This window comes from Gossypium arboreum, chromosome 12 (genome assembly GCF_025698485.1).
Source record: "Gossypium arboreum isolate Shixiya-1 chromosome 12, ASM2569848v2, whole genome shotgun sequence".
NCBI classification, from domain to species: Eukaryota; Viridiplantae; Streptophyta; class Magnoliopsida; order Malvales; family Malvaceae; genus Gossypium; species Gossypium arboreum.
Genome location: NC_069081.1, coordinates 100,714,814 through 100,732,796, shown reverse-complemented (window position 1 = coordinate 100,732,796; position 17,983 = coordinate 100,714,814). Strand labels below are relative to the sequence as shown.

At 30.0% G+C, this 17,983-nt stretch overlaps 1 protein-coding gene and 1 long non-coding RNA gene across 8 annotated transcripts; both read right to left on the bottom strand.

Moving 5' to 3' along the window:
- Positions 1-4,749: 4,749 nt before the first annotated feature.
- Positions 4,750-7,732, bottom strand: LOC108476952 (uncharacterized). Of its 7 annotated transcripts, none has more exons than XR_001870170.2 (7): positions 7,487-7,722; positions 7,235-7,284; positions 6,348-6,450; positions 6,143-6,216; positions 5,610-5,758; positions 5,247-5,530; positions 4,750-5,165 (listed from the first exon to the last, which is right to left on the bottom strand). It is a non-coding gene; the product is annotated as an uncharacterized LOC108476952 (long non-coding RNA). The 7 variants fall into 7 exon arrangements; XR_001870171.2 differs by having other exon boundaries at positions 6,143-6,184; positions 7,487-7,721; XR_008275691.1 differs by having other exon boundaries at positions 5,610-6,216; positions 7,487-7,729.
- Positions 7,733-11,821: 4,089 nt separating this feature from the next.
- Positions 11,822-13,520, bottom strand: LOC108478431 (probable pectate lyase 5). Its single transcript, XM_017780889.2, has 4 exons — positions 13,355-13,520; positions 12,490-13,239; positions 12,256-12,394; positions 11,822-12,158 (listed from the first exon to the last, which is right to left on the bottom strand). The coding sequence occupies exons 1-4, from the start codon at positions 13,468-13,470 to the stop codon at positions 11,937-11,939; spliced, it is 1,227 nt and encodes a 408-aa protein (XP_017636378.1). The 5' UTR covers positions 13,471-13,520; the 3' UTR covers positions 11,822-11,936.
- Positions 13,521-17,983: the final 4,463 nt, after the last annotated feature.

Below are 17,983 nucleotides of genomic sequence, written 5' to 3'. Positions count from 1 at the left end.
TAATAACGGGGCGGAGAGATTTTTTGCTTTGTTTGACCCAAATTTTTTGCATGGAACTGGTGGGTTTGGAAGTGTTTACAAGTGAACCTTAAAAGATGATCCCCAAATTTATTAATATAATTTTCAAAACATTTTTATTATGTATATATTTTCAATTTATTATTTTGAAAATATTTACGTATTTTTATATAATTTTTTATTTCGTTTTTTTAGAATTAGAATCAAATTGAAAATATTTGTAAATTTTAAGGATTAGTTTTTTTTAAACTATGACATTGATATAATATGTAAAAGTTAAGGGCTAAAATTGTTATTATACTAATTTTCTTAACTGCCGCATCAACTTACCATTTGTGCTTTTAACAGGAGTAGACCTGATCGTGGGTCAGGCTGCTCGGACACAGCTCGGACACGGCTTGACGGTCTACTCAGAAAGTGGGAAGATTTGGAAAAAAATATAGACTCAAAAAATGGGTTTGGGCAAAAAACGAAGCTCGTTTTCTAAATTGGTTGAACCTCGGGTAAGCTTTTTTTTTTTGCTTGAGCTCGACCCGTATTTACGAAAAAAAAAAGAAAAAAGGAATTGTTGTTGTGTTTTGTCTATTGTTTTCACTGTTTTGCTCCGGTGTTTTGTTGTTTTGTTGTTATTTCGCTATTATATTGTCACTATTTTGTTGTTATTTTGGTATTATACAATTTTTGTTTTATTGTTAATTTTTCTATTATTTTAGAGGCATTTACTTGATAAGTTACACCTATTTTAGTGTTATTTAAGTATAAATATTTTTTAAAATTTATTTTCAATTTGTTAGGAAACATTTATTTTAATTTTTTTAGTGTATTTGATGTATTATATTTTTTAAATTTATTTTATATAAAACTATTATTAGAAAAAATTAATACGGGTGGGTCGAGTCGGGCTAGGGTTTTAGGAATTTTATCTGGCTGGGCTTGGCCAAAATTTTAGGTCTATTTTTTCAGGCCAAGTTGAGCTCGAGCCTAGAAAACGGATTTAAAGATTTGTTGAGGTTTGGCCCAACTCGGCCCATGATCACTTCTAAACAAGAGTGATCAAAATAACTGAACTATGCAATATTGGTGTTTAAATTGTAAACTTTTTATTTTAGGTGCTTAAAATGAAAATTTTATATAGTGAAGTTATTATCTATGTAGTGTACTCAATATTTTTATAAGCAATCCATTTTTATTTTTATTTGTGGGGTCAATTCATGAATGTGGCTTCATCACTGCTCGAATATAAGGCATATATAAGGCATGTATAAGTGTTGTTTCAGAAAGATCATAAAGTTTAGTTTTAAAGAGATCATAACACCACAAAAAGGTGACCAAATGTTGTTTCAAAAAGGTCATAATACAAAGTGTCGTGGAAAAAAAGTTGAAACACCTTAAAATCTTGATACCATTAATAATAATGTTTAAATAATAATAAAATTTATGAGAAGTTAAGAGTGATTAATAAATTAATACTAGTATAACTAAAGTAGATAAAAAAAAAAAAACAAGTATGAATAGTGAAATTTTAGTAAAGATTAAATTGAAATTTTATGAAAGTTTGAGGAATAAAAGTGAAATTAACCATATGAAGAAAAGGTGTGCCTGAATAAATATTTTTTATGAAAGTGACAAGAAGATATACTGATATTGGGAATTGAAAAATCAAGGTATGAACTAAATTGAATAAAAAGAAATTTTAAAGATCAAAGTATAATTTAACAAATTTATGAAAAAGGGACATATTTTGCAATTTTACCATGATTAGGTATTACCAAAGGACATAATGCTATGTTTTTACACATAAGTATGCTGGGTGTCCATGCATGATGAAAAGTAGTGATTAGAATGAAATTTGTTGAATTTTGATTGATTGATAAAATAAATGGATGAAATTAAAAAGAAAAAAGAAAAAGAAAAATGTAGATTATACTAATGGGGAAGGCTCAACCACAGCAAGTGAATGAAAAATACATTTTTGCTTATTTTATATATATAAAAAAAAGAATGATCAAATTTCCCTTATGTTTAAATTTTAAATTACTTAGAATGCATTTTATCTTTTACCATTAAAGATTATTTTTAATATTTAATTAAAATAAAAGAGATACTTTGATGGATTAAATATTAAATCATAAACATTAGTTTAATTAATTAAATGATAAAAAACAAATAAAATAGATAAAAGTAAAAGAAATATCTACAAGATAGAAGAAAAATCATTCTCATCTACATAGAAGGAGAGAAAATGAAGAAGAAATTTTTTATTTTATTCAATTTAATCCTTTTTATTCAAGAATATTTTTAGTTTAAAAATATTTGAAAATTTATGAAAATAAAGAAAGATTTCAAATCCAAAAATAATCCAATAACCATTATGGAAATCAATTATGGAAGCTTGAAGATGGATGTTGGAAGTGGAAAAGAACATGGTTATTTGAAGAAATTAATGGATAAATTAAAGTAAGTTGTTTAAATGATGATGATGACGACGTCGACGACGACGACGTAACAACTCAAGTATATAATTTGATGTATATTTATAAAGTATTAAATATGTGGATTTAATTTGTATGTTATTATTTATGGAAATATTGTGTCAAAAGTATAGAAAGAATGATGGATGATTTTATGATTGATTTTATGTTAGTAATTCAAAATAAGCATGGTTGGTAAATTTATTAAGTATATGAGAAATTAAAGTTATGAAGTTATATTGATGAATGTTTATATTATTCATGTGTTAGAATGATGGAAAAATATTATTGTATGAAAAAAAATATGATGATTATTTGGAATAAGGAAAATTTGAACTTAAAAAAATAGATATAATAAGTGATCAATTTAAATTGAATATTTAGTAAATTAAGTAAATGATGATTTGAATTTTGATTAATTATATTAGATAGATTAGAAACGACTGACATATGTATAGAATTAAAATTTTAATGAATAAAGTGTTCAATTTTGACAAAAATAGAAATAGGGATAAAATTGTAAAGATTTCAAAACTTGAGTTTGAGGACTGAACTATAAAATAAGAAAATCTAATTTTAGGAACTAAATTGTAAAATTGTGTAAATTTGAGATTTTAGAGACTAAATCGTAAAAATATAAATTTAAATTATAGGGACTATTTTGTAAAAAATTGTAAAATCTTAAGTATAGGGACTGTTTTGTAAATTTTGAAACATTTAAGTATAAATATGGACATAATAATTATATACTTGATTTCATGAAATATTTGATAACTAAATATGCATGAAATTAAATGATAGAAATTTGAAATTGGTAAGTTAGAATGATTATGATTTGTGATATTTGTTTGATTTGTGTATATGAAATTGTGATAAATTAGTAACCATAGTTTAAACTGAGTCTTAAGGCTATGAAATAAGCTTGAATGGTGGATACATGTATAAGTTTTGATGTTAAAGACGGTATTGAATTTCAAAGGTTGAAATTGACTTCAATAATAGTAAATTAGATGCTTGAATGTTATAAAAAATTTTGAAGATTTTTAATGTGACATTCCTTCCCCGAATCTCTTATTGGATTGAGTAAGAGGTGTTAAAAAAGTCATAACCTTTTGGTGGCTAAGTGCACTATATTGGAATCACCATTCATTTGCAAAACCTTAGTTTGCACTATATTGAAATTTCCCTCATTTGCAAAATCTTAGTACTGTATTGGATTCACCAACAAGGTGAGTTATTAAAATCTTAACTTTTTGGTGGTTAAGTGCATTGGATTGAAATCACCATTCATTTGTAAAATCTTAGTATTGTATTGGAATCACCATGATAACTGTATTGGTTGCAAAATCTTAGTATAGTGTTGGAATCACCATGGTAATTGTATTGGAATCACTATTCATTTACATTTGCATTTACAAAAGCTTCGTATTGTATTGGAATCACCATGTTACTACTATATTGGTTACTATAAAATATTGTATTGATTGCTACAAAATTTTAATATTGTATTGGTTGCAAAATCTTTACAAAATCCTAGAATTGCATTAGAATCATTGTGGTATTGCATTGGTTACTACATTGCTGCAAAATTTTAATACTTAGCACTATATTGAAATCGCACTATATTAAAATCACCGTTCATTTGCAAAATTTGTAATCTAATGAAATCACTATTCATTTAAAAATTTTAAGTACTGTATTAATTTAAATCACCACCATAGCGAATTACCACAAAATCTTATTTTCAAAGGTTAGGAATTTCCAAATAAACAAAAATATTATTATTTTTCTCTTTCATTTAATAATATATAAATAGCTTTAAATTATAAGCCCAAAGCCCTATAATGATTCGATTTCTAATGGTGTCAAAAAATGAGGTTTCCAAATCCCATTTCTGTAAATCAAGTCTGTAAATATTAGGCTCAGTTTGTTTATCAGTAAAATATTTTCCGGAAAATGATTTCTGAAAAATGATTTATTTTTTTGGTATTTAGATGAATCTGTGTAAAATATTTTCTGTTATTTGGCAGATTTCCTGAAAATATTTCATAAAAGCTGTTTTAAATTAAACAAATATATATTTAAGAATTTATATATATATATATATATATATATATATATTAATCCATTAATTGAATAGTAGAAAGATTTGTTTTGATCTAATCCACTATAAATGGATTATAACTTCTAAAAAAAACATTTAAAAAAAACCTCAAATTAAACCACTTTCCCTCACTACAGCTATAATTATTTTAGATAATTCTAAGCAAAAGCTCAATTTTAAGCTTCCATTTAAAAATCCCTCAACTACAAAGCATGATATGGCTGTGAAAAACCACTATTAGCTGCATTAACATTTAACATTTGAATGATGTTAGTCCATCTAAACAACTATGAAATTTGACGTATATACATTCCCTTCATTGCTGCCTATATTTAAGAAATTAGAATGATGTTACAACAAAGATCAGCGACTAACTGATCCATTACTTGATACAAAATCAGGTTTCTCATTTTGTCTTATAACAAAATGGTCAACCACCGTGACTGTATTCATTGAATCCTGCTGCCTTGCTGCTGCACTCTATTTGCTAGGGTATGTCTCCTATGGCTCAACTGTTGTGGCTGCTTCTACTCCATATCCCAATCAGAATCCAACATCCATTCCCTTGGAACCTGCATCTCAAAGGGATTAATGTATACATTCAAACCATGAAGAAAAGGATCGTTGCTAGTGAATCACTCTAGGTTTCTTACCTTATCGACTGCAAGAGTGAAAACTTCAAGATCACCATCACGTTGATGTGGAATCGTGTGAATGACTTGTAATTAGAAATTCTGAGAGAAGAGAATGCCTCGTCAAAGTGTAGATGAAACCAGTTAATGCAGATATACAAGTAGCTTCCGAACACCAAAGAAATCACAGGGGTCGAGAAAACTCAGAAGTAAAGGAAGACTGAAGCATAATATATGACAGCACCCCTTCGGGACAGCGCCTGTATTCCATTCTTGCAAATATTGCTTCGGGTGACAGCCATAACCTGGTAATGTTTATGCAATTCATCAATAGAGTTCAACTGGGACATGGTATCTGTATTTCTTAGAGGAGACGTTTCTTACCTCTGGAACATCAAATGCGGACATGCGATACTTGATACATGCTGGAGAGAGGCCAAATGTCCATTGCTCCATACGAGAACGAAAACCACTAGGATCTGGAAAATGCTCACTTTCGACTGAACGGTACCACTGATACAAATAGTGATAACCTAAACATAGTAACAAGTTATCATTTCCACTAAAAGGACCACATCAAGGCAGTCATCCCCAGAGTTATTTTTAGATGTATTATTTTTTGATGGGATATTGGATTTGCTTTTACTAGGAAACATAAGCTAATACATAAAGATTCAAAATATAGATACCACAGGAAAGTAAAAATCTAAAATTGGGCTGCATTTTATTGAAATTTTGAACCTTGCTCAAAAACATTAAAGATGACAAGAAAATAATAGTCTAAGTATCCACTTTTTATGGAGTTTTGAACAAATTCAATTTGCTTTATGCATATTATAATGTAAAACATTAAACATGAGGTGGTCACAGCAACAATATTAATGACAGCTTTGTAGAGAAGACAATTACAATTTCACCTGAAGTTGCTAGTAGTTTATGCCGTATGCAAGTCTCCAAACCTAGTTCCATGAGCAGCATAAGCTAAAGAACTCTGTTTATAATTTGATATAAAACATTCATTTCAAAACTTAAAAGCTTACTGTGAACTGTAATCATTCGTCTAAGAACATTAAGAACATCATAAATAAGTCTAAGAACATTAAGAACATCATAAATAAGAACCTTAGGATTTAAAGGGTCAGCTGATCCTGAATAAAAAATTACTCCTTTTATCATCTCTTTCAACCCCTCTCTTCTCTGAAAATGCTCAATCACTGAACCGTATCTGCCAAATAATGCCAGAATTTACTTTTCCATGTGTAAAATTCCAAAATCAAAGACCTTTAGTCATACCAGAAAAAAAAAAAGGGGGGAGGCATCAAAGTAAGAAAGGTCATAAACTGCTACAAGAGTTAAACTATCTAAACTGCTACATTAAAGACCAATAAGAAGAATTTTCAATTTATAACAGTCATGACTCATGAGATTATCAACAAGATCGAAATATCAATCACAGCATTAACAATTATTTATAATTATCCAGAGTCAAACTCAAAGAAAATAAGTAGCGATGAGGATATCGCACTTTATTGACAAGTGATCCAGTTGCTTCTTGTCAACTACACAGAGTACCTTTCTAATTCTACTAAAAGAAAATACAGCATTGCCTTGTAAAGAAAGCAACGACAGATAACTTCATATTCTGGAATTATTCTAAGCTATATAGAAAATTGATTTAAGCTACTAGTCATTAATAATTACGTCCAAGAATCATAACACAATAAAAAACATGATAATCAATTCAATAAATAACATGATACAATAAACAAAGCAATCAAAAACAGCCGATTAAAAAAAACCCAAATCAGAAAATTATCAGGGAATAAAAAAGAAAAAAAACCCACATCAGAAAATAATAAGAAGAACCAACAAATAGAATATCAAAATATCAATTCAATGAATTAATAAAGAAAACCCATATTAGAAAATGAAGAAAAACTGAAAGATAATATTGAAAATCAAGTCATCTACAAGGATCCATTCAAAGAACCCAGTCCAAAAAGACTTACCAGAAGGGCAAAAGAAGCTCAAAGACGCCATTTAGACAACACTGAGAAGACTATGAGAAGAACAAAAGCATAGACACAAAGAGAGAATAATGGATGAATAAAGATAATAATTGGAGAAAAATGGGAAGGGGGTGGCTGCTTTAGTTTGCTTCCCTTGTTGATGATTTTGAAGATATGGGACGGACTAAGGAAAAAGAGGAGAAATAATAAGAAGATGAAGAATGGAAGAAGGAGAAGGAGAAGGAGTTTTACCTGGACGAAGAAGGAGATGGAAAATGTCTTACAGAAAAAAAATCGATAAGACATTTTCCCTAAAATGACTGAGATTTTACCCGTCTCTTGGAAAATTTTCATGCTTCCAAACACTGTAAAATCAGGAAAATATTTTTCGGAAAATATTTTCCTGGCTTCCAAACGGAGAAAGGGATATTTATGAAGTTAGCGAATAGATGAATTGAAATTAATTTAACTGAAATTTTGGTTAATTAAAGCTTAGACACTAAATTGTAAAAGTTTATCGCTATAGACTTTTAATTTAATTAGGAAAAGACTTAAAAACTTAATTAGCAATTATCCCAAGGACTAAAAGAGTTAATAGACCAAATTATAATTATGAGATAGTGGAGATTGATGATGTTTTCCACTAAGATTAGTTAAGAATAAAATAAATATGGTTAAAGCCAACTAACTTAATTAATTAAGATTTAAACTATGTTAATTAAGGTATATATATTAAACAAAGTGGAAAGAAAGATAAAGATTTTATCATCTTCATCAACCGTCCAAACCAAAGAAAAAAAAAAAAGAAAGGAGAAAGCTTGAGGTTTTCATACATTCGACCATTCAATTTTATGGAAGTCCTTGGTAATTGTTTTTTTCATTTTTATGAAAATTGAATCATGAGAGTTTCATTTAGCTACTCATATACCAATTTGTAAAATCGTTAAAGTTTTTTAAAGTTTTCATTGTTGAGAATTGAATGAATTAGGTGTGAAATTGTTAGAAATTAAGCTTATATTATGAAAAAGACTAAATTGTAAAGCTTAATTATAAGTTTTGTACATTAGGGACCAAATTGAATAAAATAAAATTTTTTATAAAATTTAAATAGAATAGAAAGTAAAAGGTCCCTAATAAATATATGTGAAATCGAATTTTAGTCTGAAACCTAAGATTGAAAGTTATGCTTGTCTCGAGTTTAGGGACTAAATTGAATAAATTTAAAAATATATTTATCTTTTTAATTGAATGTAAATTGGATGAAAAATTGAAAATGTGTATGTTTTGTGATTGTATGTAGCTAAAGACGATACCGAGTCATCGAGAGAGAAAGGAAAGGCGAGAGTCAACGATGAGTGACACAAGCTTTTGATTTGTATTTCTATGATTCAAGATCAATTTAATTATTGTATATTCATGTTATTTTTCATTTTATGGCATTGAGGTGAGTCGAGAATGGTCATTTGAATTGGATTGCTAAGATTGAAATTGAAATTGAATACAATAAAAAAATAGTATGATTAATCAATACATGATAATTGGTATAAATTGTGTTGAAACGTGTTATGATGAGTTGAAATGATGAAATATCGATGAATTGAAAATGATGAATCATGAATTGGAATATATAACTAAATTGGAAACCGGTTACCTTATTAGTTGTTTGGACTAGACTAGATATAATTGGCATGCCATAGAGTCAGGTTATTGATTGGAAACCATCGTTTTCGGACAACCTGGGGTGGTAACCTGTACATATAAATTCATTGTTTTCGGGCAGTTTAGGGTGACAAAATAATCAAATTGTGAAAATCATTGTTGTCGAGCAACTAAGGTTTTAAAAACATGATGCGACTATATAATATATGAAATGAAATGAGCTGAAAACGAGCCCTGGGGACCGATTGAGAAATAATGAGTCAATAGGCTCAGAAATGGTTGAATAAATATATGTGCCTATACATGATAATATGAATTGATTAAGTTATTATGAAATGAATGAGAAATGGTAAGCTTGGGTACACATTAGTGAATTGGAATGTAAAGATCATATGCATGTTAATGGTAATGAAAGTATTTGGCATGAAACTATATGAGACTTGATTATAAATTTCACCAGGTTTGATTATGTGCAATGGTTTTAAACTTGTTTTGTATTGGCTTGAATCATGGAAATACCATTGAGTTTATTGCTCAACTACTGTTTGTTTTCTCTATGCACAAGTTTAGGTAAATCCTAAGATTTTGAGAAGTAAATCCAACATCTAGTCGGAGATCCTCGACTTAGCAATGTTTGTAAAGTTCTCTTTTGCTTATTATATGACATGCACCTAAGGTTTAAGCCGATTTTGCATCATAAATGGTCGGTTTTGGAATTTGGTTTATTAGTGTTCACTTGAAGTACCATTTTGGCATATTTTGGTTTGAATATACTTGGTATGTTTTTGAATGTGTTGTAATTAAACGTTTAAGTGTTATTTCAGGTGATTCCAACACGTATTAAATTGGATCCTAGGAAACAGTCTATCATGTCGAGATGACGTCCTCTCAATGTTGCAACGAGATTATACAGAGAGTTATGTTGTAATGACATACTCTCAATGTCGTGACGAATCAAGTCAGCATATTGCATCGCGGAGAGGAACCACCAAAGTTGTGAGAACAACTCGGTACATTAAAATCTTTACAATTTAGTTCTATTTCGCTCTCAGGTTAGCAAAAGGGCTTTCGTAAGTTCGTGTAAGACCCAAAAATGATTATATATCATATTATGCACATGTTACTTTTACTTAAATATTTAATGGAGTGAAATTGAATATATATGATTGTAGTTGCTCCGGCAACAAATGTAACATCTTGTGGCTTGGACCCAATGATCGGGTCAAGTAGCGGGGTTTTACATGCCCTCTCTTATGAATATCTTCAAATGAAGATACTCTAAAGAGTTTATGAAAATAATGAAGAAATTGACACTTATTTATGGGGTAAGTGTGAGCTATGAGACTGTTTTCTAGTTAATGTGCGATTAAAATTAACTTTTAATTTCTTAAAATGAATAAAGTATGTATCATTTTATTTTATTAATTTATTTGTAAATTAAAAGATTCTCATAAATGACATAATATTTTTTTATTAAATAAAAAATATAATAGTGATGTTTATCAAAAAAAATTAGACTAAAAAAAATTGATTAAATAATTTTTGCACGATAATTATTATTTTTAACTAGTCACATCATTTTAAAACAATATCAATTAATTTAACATATGAATAATCGATGTGGTAGAAAAGTTAGGCTGCCCACTTCAACTGTGAACTTGAGACCTTGTAATATAATAATAATATATACTATTTTTTTATTTGACGATGTACAGATTAAATTTTATATATCAATTAAAATATATTATAATTTTGTAAAAGATTAATTTTATGATTGATATTATAATTAAGTTTGAATTATTTTATTGAAAGTAAAATTCTGAAAGAAAAAAGTATTAGTAATAAAAAAGAAAATAAGGGTTTTCTAAATAATTCTTTTATCAAATCTTATAAATACATAAAATTTATAATGATGGTGAAAATATTTAAAATTTATTAAAATAATGTATTGTATTGAAAGTTTGGATGAACGTTTAAAAACAGTTCATCACTACTTTGAATTTAAAAGGAATAGTTTGAGATTTTTAAAATTGTAAAAATAATCTAACTTTAAAATTATAAGTAAAATTATGAAAACTTATAAAAATATATTTAAAACAAAATTTTAACTTAAAATAATTGACAAATATTATAAAGGAAAAGCAAGTTAAAAAGATTTATTCAATTCAAGCTTAGTAGTGATGGTGGTGTACTAAAAGTTTTACTCTTGATATAGTAAAAGTTTGATCAGAAATGGATGGCTCCAAATATTTTATTAAAATATATATAGATAAATAAAATTACAAAAAAAAAAATTAATTGCCATTCTTATTCAGAATAAATTTTTTAGAGTAATTTATCTCTTTGAAGTAATATATGAATGTAAAAAAATATGATTATAATGAAAACCAAAATGCAATATATTCCATATTAAAAATATAAACTACAAGAAAAGATTTAGTAAACAATAGCAATTTTAACTTTAGTTAAAAATGTTATTTAGAAAAAATTTTAATTACTAAAATCGATAAAAAAATTCAAACACTCGTCTCTCATTTGCTATGTATGGTTAAGATTTAAGATGGTAGTGACCGGAGCCAGGTGGTCTCATTTATGGCGTCTGGATGCATGTCTGGAATTGTCGGACACAGTAGCTATAACATTATGCGTCTTGTAAATTGGTTTAGGTCGAACTCGAAAGGTAAGTTAGTAGCATGGAGCGACAATTCTTTTCTTTTCTTTTTTTTCTTTTTACAATAGCAATTTTATTCGGTTTATTAAAATTACAAATCAAATTACTGCTTTTATATTTAATGTATTAATTAACTTTTAAAATACCCAAAAAATTATTTTTAAGGAAACCAAGTTCTTACCCCCAAGCTTGCAACTGTGAAGAAGGAGAACCAACAGACAGAGCAAAACTACAGTAAGTCGTTAAAAAGGAGACAATTTTTACGTACAATGACGACACATTTCATTGATTCAATTGAACATTCAATATGTAAATTTCCATCCTTTTTTATTGCTAATATTAGCCCACCACTATTACCCTTGGAATGTCTAGCTAGCAACGGGACCCCTTCTTGCAAACGAGTGCACCGGCTCCTGCCGTGAGCGAGTTCACCAGTGAGGATGGTCTGGCACCCAGGCTCGACGCCTTGGCGTAACTAGACGAGGTTCCTTTGCCTGATGCAGTGAAGAATGCTCCATTCAGCATCAGATCCCCTTCTGACCTCCAATTCCATTCCTTCCATTTACTTTGCGGCGCATCCTCATGTTTTGTCACCTGTAATTCATTTGTAGCATGCATGTATAAACTTTGGGTTAAACCCTACTTAATTATCATTTTCTATTCTCTATCAGCCATTTGTCCCAAGTCTAACCTCTTTGCTGTTCACATTATCTGGTGCAACAAATCTATTGCCCTGGCTGTTGATTGTAGGATCAGCACTACCACCAATTGCATACATTTCCCAGTGCGTGTAATCATTGTTCACCACATGAAAGTACCCATGCCTGCATCTGTATACAAGTTGAAATGTGAAACCCAATTTATTATCCAAAGCCAAAAAGTAATTTACTAGATTAAGGCTAATATTAATTCGACTCTATCTTACCTAGGCATTCTTTGCACAAGCCGTTCTCCAAAGTGGTTGAAGGCAATGGTGACTTGCATGTTCTTGTCCTGCTTGTAAGAATCGCTATGGCCCAGGAGCATGACCTTATTATGATGGGTCATATAATTGTTAGAAATGGTGATGGCTGTGGATCCTTGGATGGCATCGACCAGCCCATCGGTGCAATTTGACAACGAGCAGTGGTCCACCCAAACATGGCTGCCTCCAAATATCGACACCGCATCACCGTCCGATATAGTTCTCCAACCATAATGGCTAGGAGAGTCCCTCACATAAGCATTCCCTCCTCTCTTGCAATCATGTATGCTAATCCCATGAATTATAACATTGCTCACGTACTGTATAGTAATGCATGGTCCGCCGGCAATGTGAACGTTGGCGCCTCGGCCGTCGATGGTCTTAAAGGAGTTCATCAGCAATTCTTGCTTCAATTTAATCACCATGTCATGAGCAAAAACGATCCATAAAGGTTGGACCTGGATAGCAGCATGCCTAAGAGTCCCAGGTTTGGGGTTGATAGGGTCACGGTCACTGGGGTCCGTCACAACGTATATTTTTCCATGTTTGCCGCCAATGGCATGTTTACCGAACCCAATGGCACAATCAGCTAGCCTCTGACGATTCTTTTCCCATTGAGGGTCGCACCGCCAGCAGTCATCAATGGGGTTGCCGGTTCCACAGGACAGAAATCCCAGGTTCCTCCTAGCTATGGTACCATTCATGATGCTCCTGCATATATCAAACATTACGTATATGTTAAGGAGAAAATATGAGACGCATTTTTTTATTAAAAGGTAATTATAAATTTGGGAATTTGCATCCCTAATCTCTTCAATATACGCACTCATTGACTTGTTGGACTATATGCTCGGGGTGTTGAAGTGGGGAGGAGAAAATGGAGGTGGGAGCCTGCAGGAGAGGCAACATGATGAGGAGGATGAGGGAGAATGGAATTGGCATTTTTAGGTCTTTTCTCTGCTGAAGTAGGTGCGTGGGTAAATTAAGAAAAAAAAAAAAAAAGGAAGAAAGATGTGGAAAATTTTGAGAAATGGAGCGAAAGACAAGGGTTATTATAAGTGAAAATATTGCAGCATCGATATAAAAAAAAAGTTAATATAAACCTATTCCGTAAAGGTGAGTAATCATTGGTGTACGCAACTGTTGACTACTTTATCTTTTTTTGACACAACTACTTTATCTTAATTATTAGCTAACCGGAATCTTTTAAGCGTTTACTACTATTCAACTTCTTATATTTTGGTATCACAACAACTTAATAAAATTTAAGATTAAATTCATATAAATGTCATCTTAGTGAAACTGTTGAAACCAAAGCATTCCATAAACTTATTTATTAAAAATAACATTAATCATTTTAGTTTCGTGAAATTTTTATAAAATTTAATTCGAAAAATATTTGATATATTATTAAATTTTTATAATTAAAATTGAGTTGATGACAAGTGTATATAAAATATAGTAAAAGGGTTAATATTTGATACAATAGAAGTGTACTTTTTTTATTCTAGTCTTAAAAATTGTCATATATATATTTTTGAATATTTTATTAGACTCCTATATATATTTATCGACCCTAATTTTATTGGTAATTTTTACAGTAAAAAATTAAAAATAAGATACAAAACAAATTTATAACTTATGAATTGTTTAAAAAATGTACTGTTAATATATTAAATATTGACATTTTAAAAATATTTTATTATCTATATTTATAATAAAGGTTAAAAACACACACAAAATCTCAAAAATATTAAATTTCATTGCTAACCTTCATAATTATTTATTATTTCTTTTGAAAAAGTAAACCAAAAACCAAAACAAATCTTTCCATGCACTACCGACACTGCTCTCTAAATTGAGGTTATTGTCGTTCATATTTTCTAACATCAAAAGATGAAAAGTGAAGGACAAATTGTTTCACCATCAAGGTAACTTTAGTCTTTTATGTCCATCAAAAATCCATTTTTCTTGCAATCATCATTAAGGGCCGTGGAATCAGGTTTAATCGTCCATCATTATTCACTACTTATTACTCTAATTTCAAATCGCACGAAATGTTTAAATTATTTCAACTGTGGTTTCTAGCATATTATACTCCTCACATTGCCTCCACACTTGTTAATTTATGTGCACGTAGCATTGATAATCAAATTGGTAATGACACACGGAAGCTTTTTTATTTTGTCATATCATAAACATAAATTAAAAAAATATTTTTTAAAAATATATAAATTAAAAAAGTAATATAAACACATTCTAAATGTTTTTTTATATATTTTTATTTTTAATAAAATATCATCTTTTAAGTTATTATTATTTTGAAACATATATAAAATATAAAATATAAATTTATGAAAAAATATACAATTAAAATATATAAAATCCTATAATATTTTGCAAAATATATAAATATATAAATTTTAATAAAATTTAAAAATTCCTGAAAAAATGTAAATATATAAAATAACTAAAAGCATGACAATGATGAATCTAGACAAATGGTTGTCCAGATGCATCTAAATCTAGACAACCTATGTCTACGTTCATTCTTGATGAAAAACCTTTTTTATTAATTTATATATTTTAAAATTTTATATATTTTTAATTTCAAAAAAATAATATAAATAATATGATATTTTATAAAAAATTTAAAATATATAAACTTGCTAAAAATACATCTGGAATGAATTTAGGCAAATAGGTGTCCAAATTTAGATGTATTTAAACAATAATTTATTTGGGTTCATTCATGATATGAAAAAATGATACTTTTTATTCATTTATATATTTTAAAATTTTTATTTTATTTTATTTTATTTTTATGTTTTCCACATGCATATTGAAAGTGTCACGCCTCAAAATATAGGGGATTAATAGTAATAAATAAATAAGAAATAGGCTTAGGCCTAATGGTTAAAAGCTTGCTTCCTCCCTTGTGAACTCAATTTCAGGCTCGCTTCCTCCCATTTCATCTCCTTTTCTTTTTAACAAACATAGGGTAAAAGCCACATCCAAAATATATACAATCAGAAGTTAAGATTTAATAACAAATAGGTGATAGTCCAATGGTTAAGAACTAGCCATTTCCTTCCATTTATATTTTGTAATTACTTAATGATTAAAGCATTAGTACTCCTTGAAGCCAAGGTTCAAACCTCCTCCTCCTTTCCCCTTTCATTTTAATTTTAAGTTCAGCAAAACTTAGGAAAATTACACATGACGTCCCTATGGTATGTAAACCCTAAAAATTTAACCAATTATTTCGTAATTAGAATTCATATCTTGCCCCTTTTCAAAATTCCGATAGAATTAGAATTCTACCATTTTTTTTCTCTTTTTTTCCTAACTATATTTTCATATTGCCTCTTCTCAAATCCTAATAGAATTTGCTCTCCATATTTCTATTTATTCTCTATTTATTTTATTCTTCTTTACATCATATTTTCATCCTGATTGTGATAATTACTTTGTTTTCCCAAATCAAATCATACTACAGTCGATTGTTCTTTTTATCGATTTTTATAATTGCTGTCAATAACATCCCTACCTTTTCCAAGAATCAGTAAGTACCTCTCGTTTCCGATGTTTAGATTCTGAATTTTCATAATATTACTATTTGACACTAATCTTACATTCGATTAATCAATCATTTACGGCTCTTGCCAAATCTTTTGTTAATCTTGTCAAATCTTGAAATCAACTGATAATTTGCGTGTGAATGTCGTATGAATGACCAAATTTAGGTGAAATAGATTAGAATCAGACGTGAGAAATTTCAATCACTCCTAATGAAAGGTGTGTGTTCTTTCCCAAGTGAATCGGGGTAAACTCTGTGTAGGTTTAGGGTTACACGGTCTCCCATATAAGCATGTGGACCATACGTGTAACACCCCGAACCCGAGACCATTTCCGGTGTCGGACACGAGGGGTTAACAAGCCAAAACCACTTATGGCACCGGCCAATTTGACATTCCCAGGCAAGCTAGAAAACTGCGTCGCTGTCGCCTTAAAAAGCATATCTCGAGTTTCACAACTCAAAAACTGATTCCGTAAATTTTCCATGAATTTAGACTCATATATCCATCCATGGATTTATTTCTAGAATTTTTGGTCGGGCCAATTGGTACAGTTTATTAGTTAAATTCGCCCATGTTACAGGGGTCGACTACACTGACCTTCGCACGTTTCAACTTGAATATCTCTCTGTACAGGGTTTAAATACTGATGCCGTTTGTTTCTAATGAAACTAGACTCAAAAAGGAATCTGCACATATAAGGCATGACTTCTAATTCATTCTGGATAATTTATGGTAAATTTTCAAAGTCGCGACAGGGGACCCAGAAACCGTTCTGGCCCTGTCTCACGAGAACTTTAATATCTCTCGGTATACTGTTCATATGATCGTTTCGTTACTTTCATATGAAAATAGACTCGTCAAGGTTCGATCAAATAATTTATTCACTATTTAACACCATTCCTATAAATTTTGGTGATTTTTCACATCCACGTCACTGCAGCTGGCAGCCTCTGTTTTTAAGGTAGGCTTTACCTATATTGTAGTTCCCATGGACCAACTATAGTCTAGTCATACTAAGGTCCACATATGATCATATTTAGCCATTCCAATGGCTGATCATGTGACCAACCCTCTCATTCCAAACCATAATCACATCATGAAACCAAATATAATTACAAACCACATATGGTCAAATTCCATACTCCACTTTTACGAACCATTTTCGCATGGCCGTACACATATACATCACAAGTACTTAAAAATAACCGAGGTAGTCCTATACATGCCATATCCAAAACTCAACTAAAGGAGTACCAAAAGGGCTTTGATAGTGTGGTTGACTTCAACTTCTATGATCCCGAATCCGATCGCTAACGAGCAAAATCTATAAACAGAGAAACAAAGAAACGGAGTAAGCAATTTATGCTTAGTAAGTTTCGAGCCATAATATACACACAACCAAAGCATAGCATTCAAGTAGCTAAACAATAATTCATATGCACAATTTCTCAAAGACATGCTTACTTCACAATCCCAACTCTTATATTCATACACAAATAACGGCCTAGTTAATGCCGATAGCTCATTTATCATTAGAGCGAATATTCGTACGCATTTACTCATAGTGTGCAAAGCACACACAAAACATACCTTGTTGTTGGGAATTTCACAAGTGCAATGACTGAAAATTTTCCAGCAGCTTATAAATTTCAATTCACATACCTTTGGAGTTTATCCGGATATAGCTACTCGTTCAAAACACCTTCGGGACATAGCCCGGTTATGGTAACCCGCACAAATGGCTTCGGGACTTAACCCGGATATCACAACTCGCACAATTGCCTTCGGCTTAGCCGGTATCATAGCTCGCACAATTGCCTTGGGCTTAGCCCGATATCATAGCTTCGCACAATTGCCTTCGGGCTTAGCCGGAT

Bases quoted from the DNA above. Each gene is read 5' to 3' on its own strand.
- LOC108478431 (XM_017780889.2), bottom strand. From the start codon at position 13,470: ATGCCAATTCCATTCTCCCTCATCCTCCTCATCATGTTGCCTCTCCTG. The intron at 12,395-12,489 runs GTAAGATAGAGT...ACTTGTATACAG, and splicing joins CTTGTGCAAAGAATGCCTAG to ATGCAGGCATGGGTACTTTC. The intron at 12,159-12,255 runs GTTAGACTTGGG...AATGAATTACAG, and splicing joins ATAATGTGAACAGCAAAGAG to GTGACAAAACATGAGGATGC.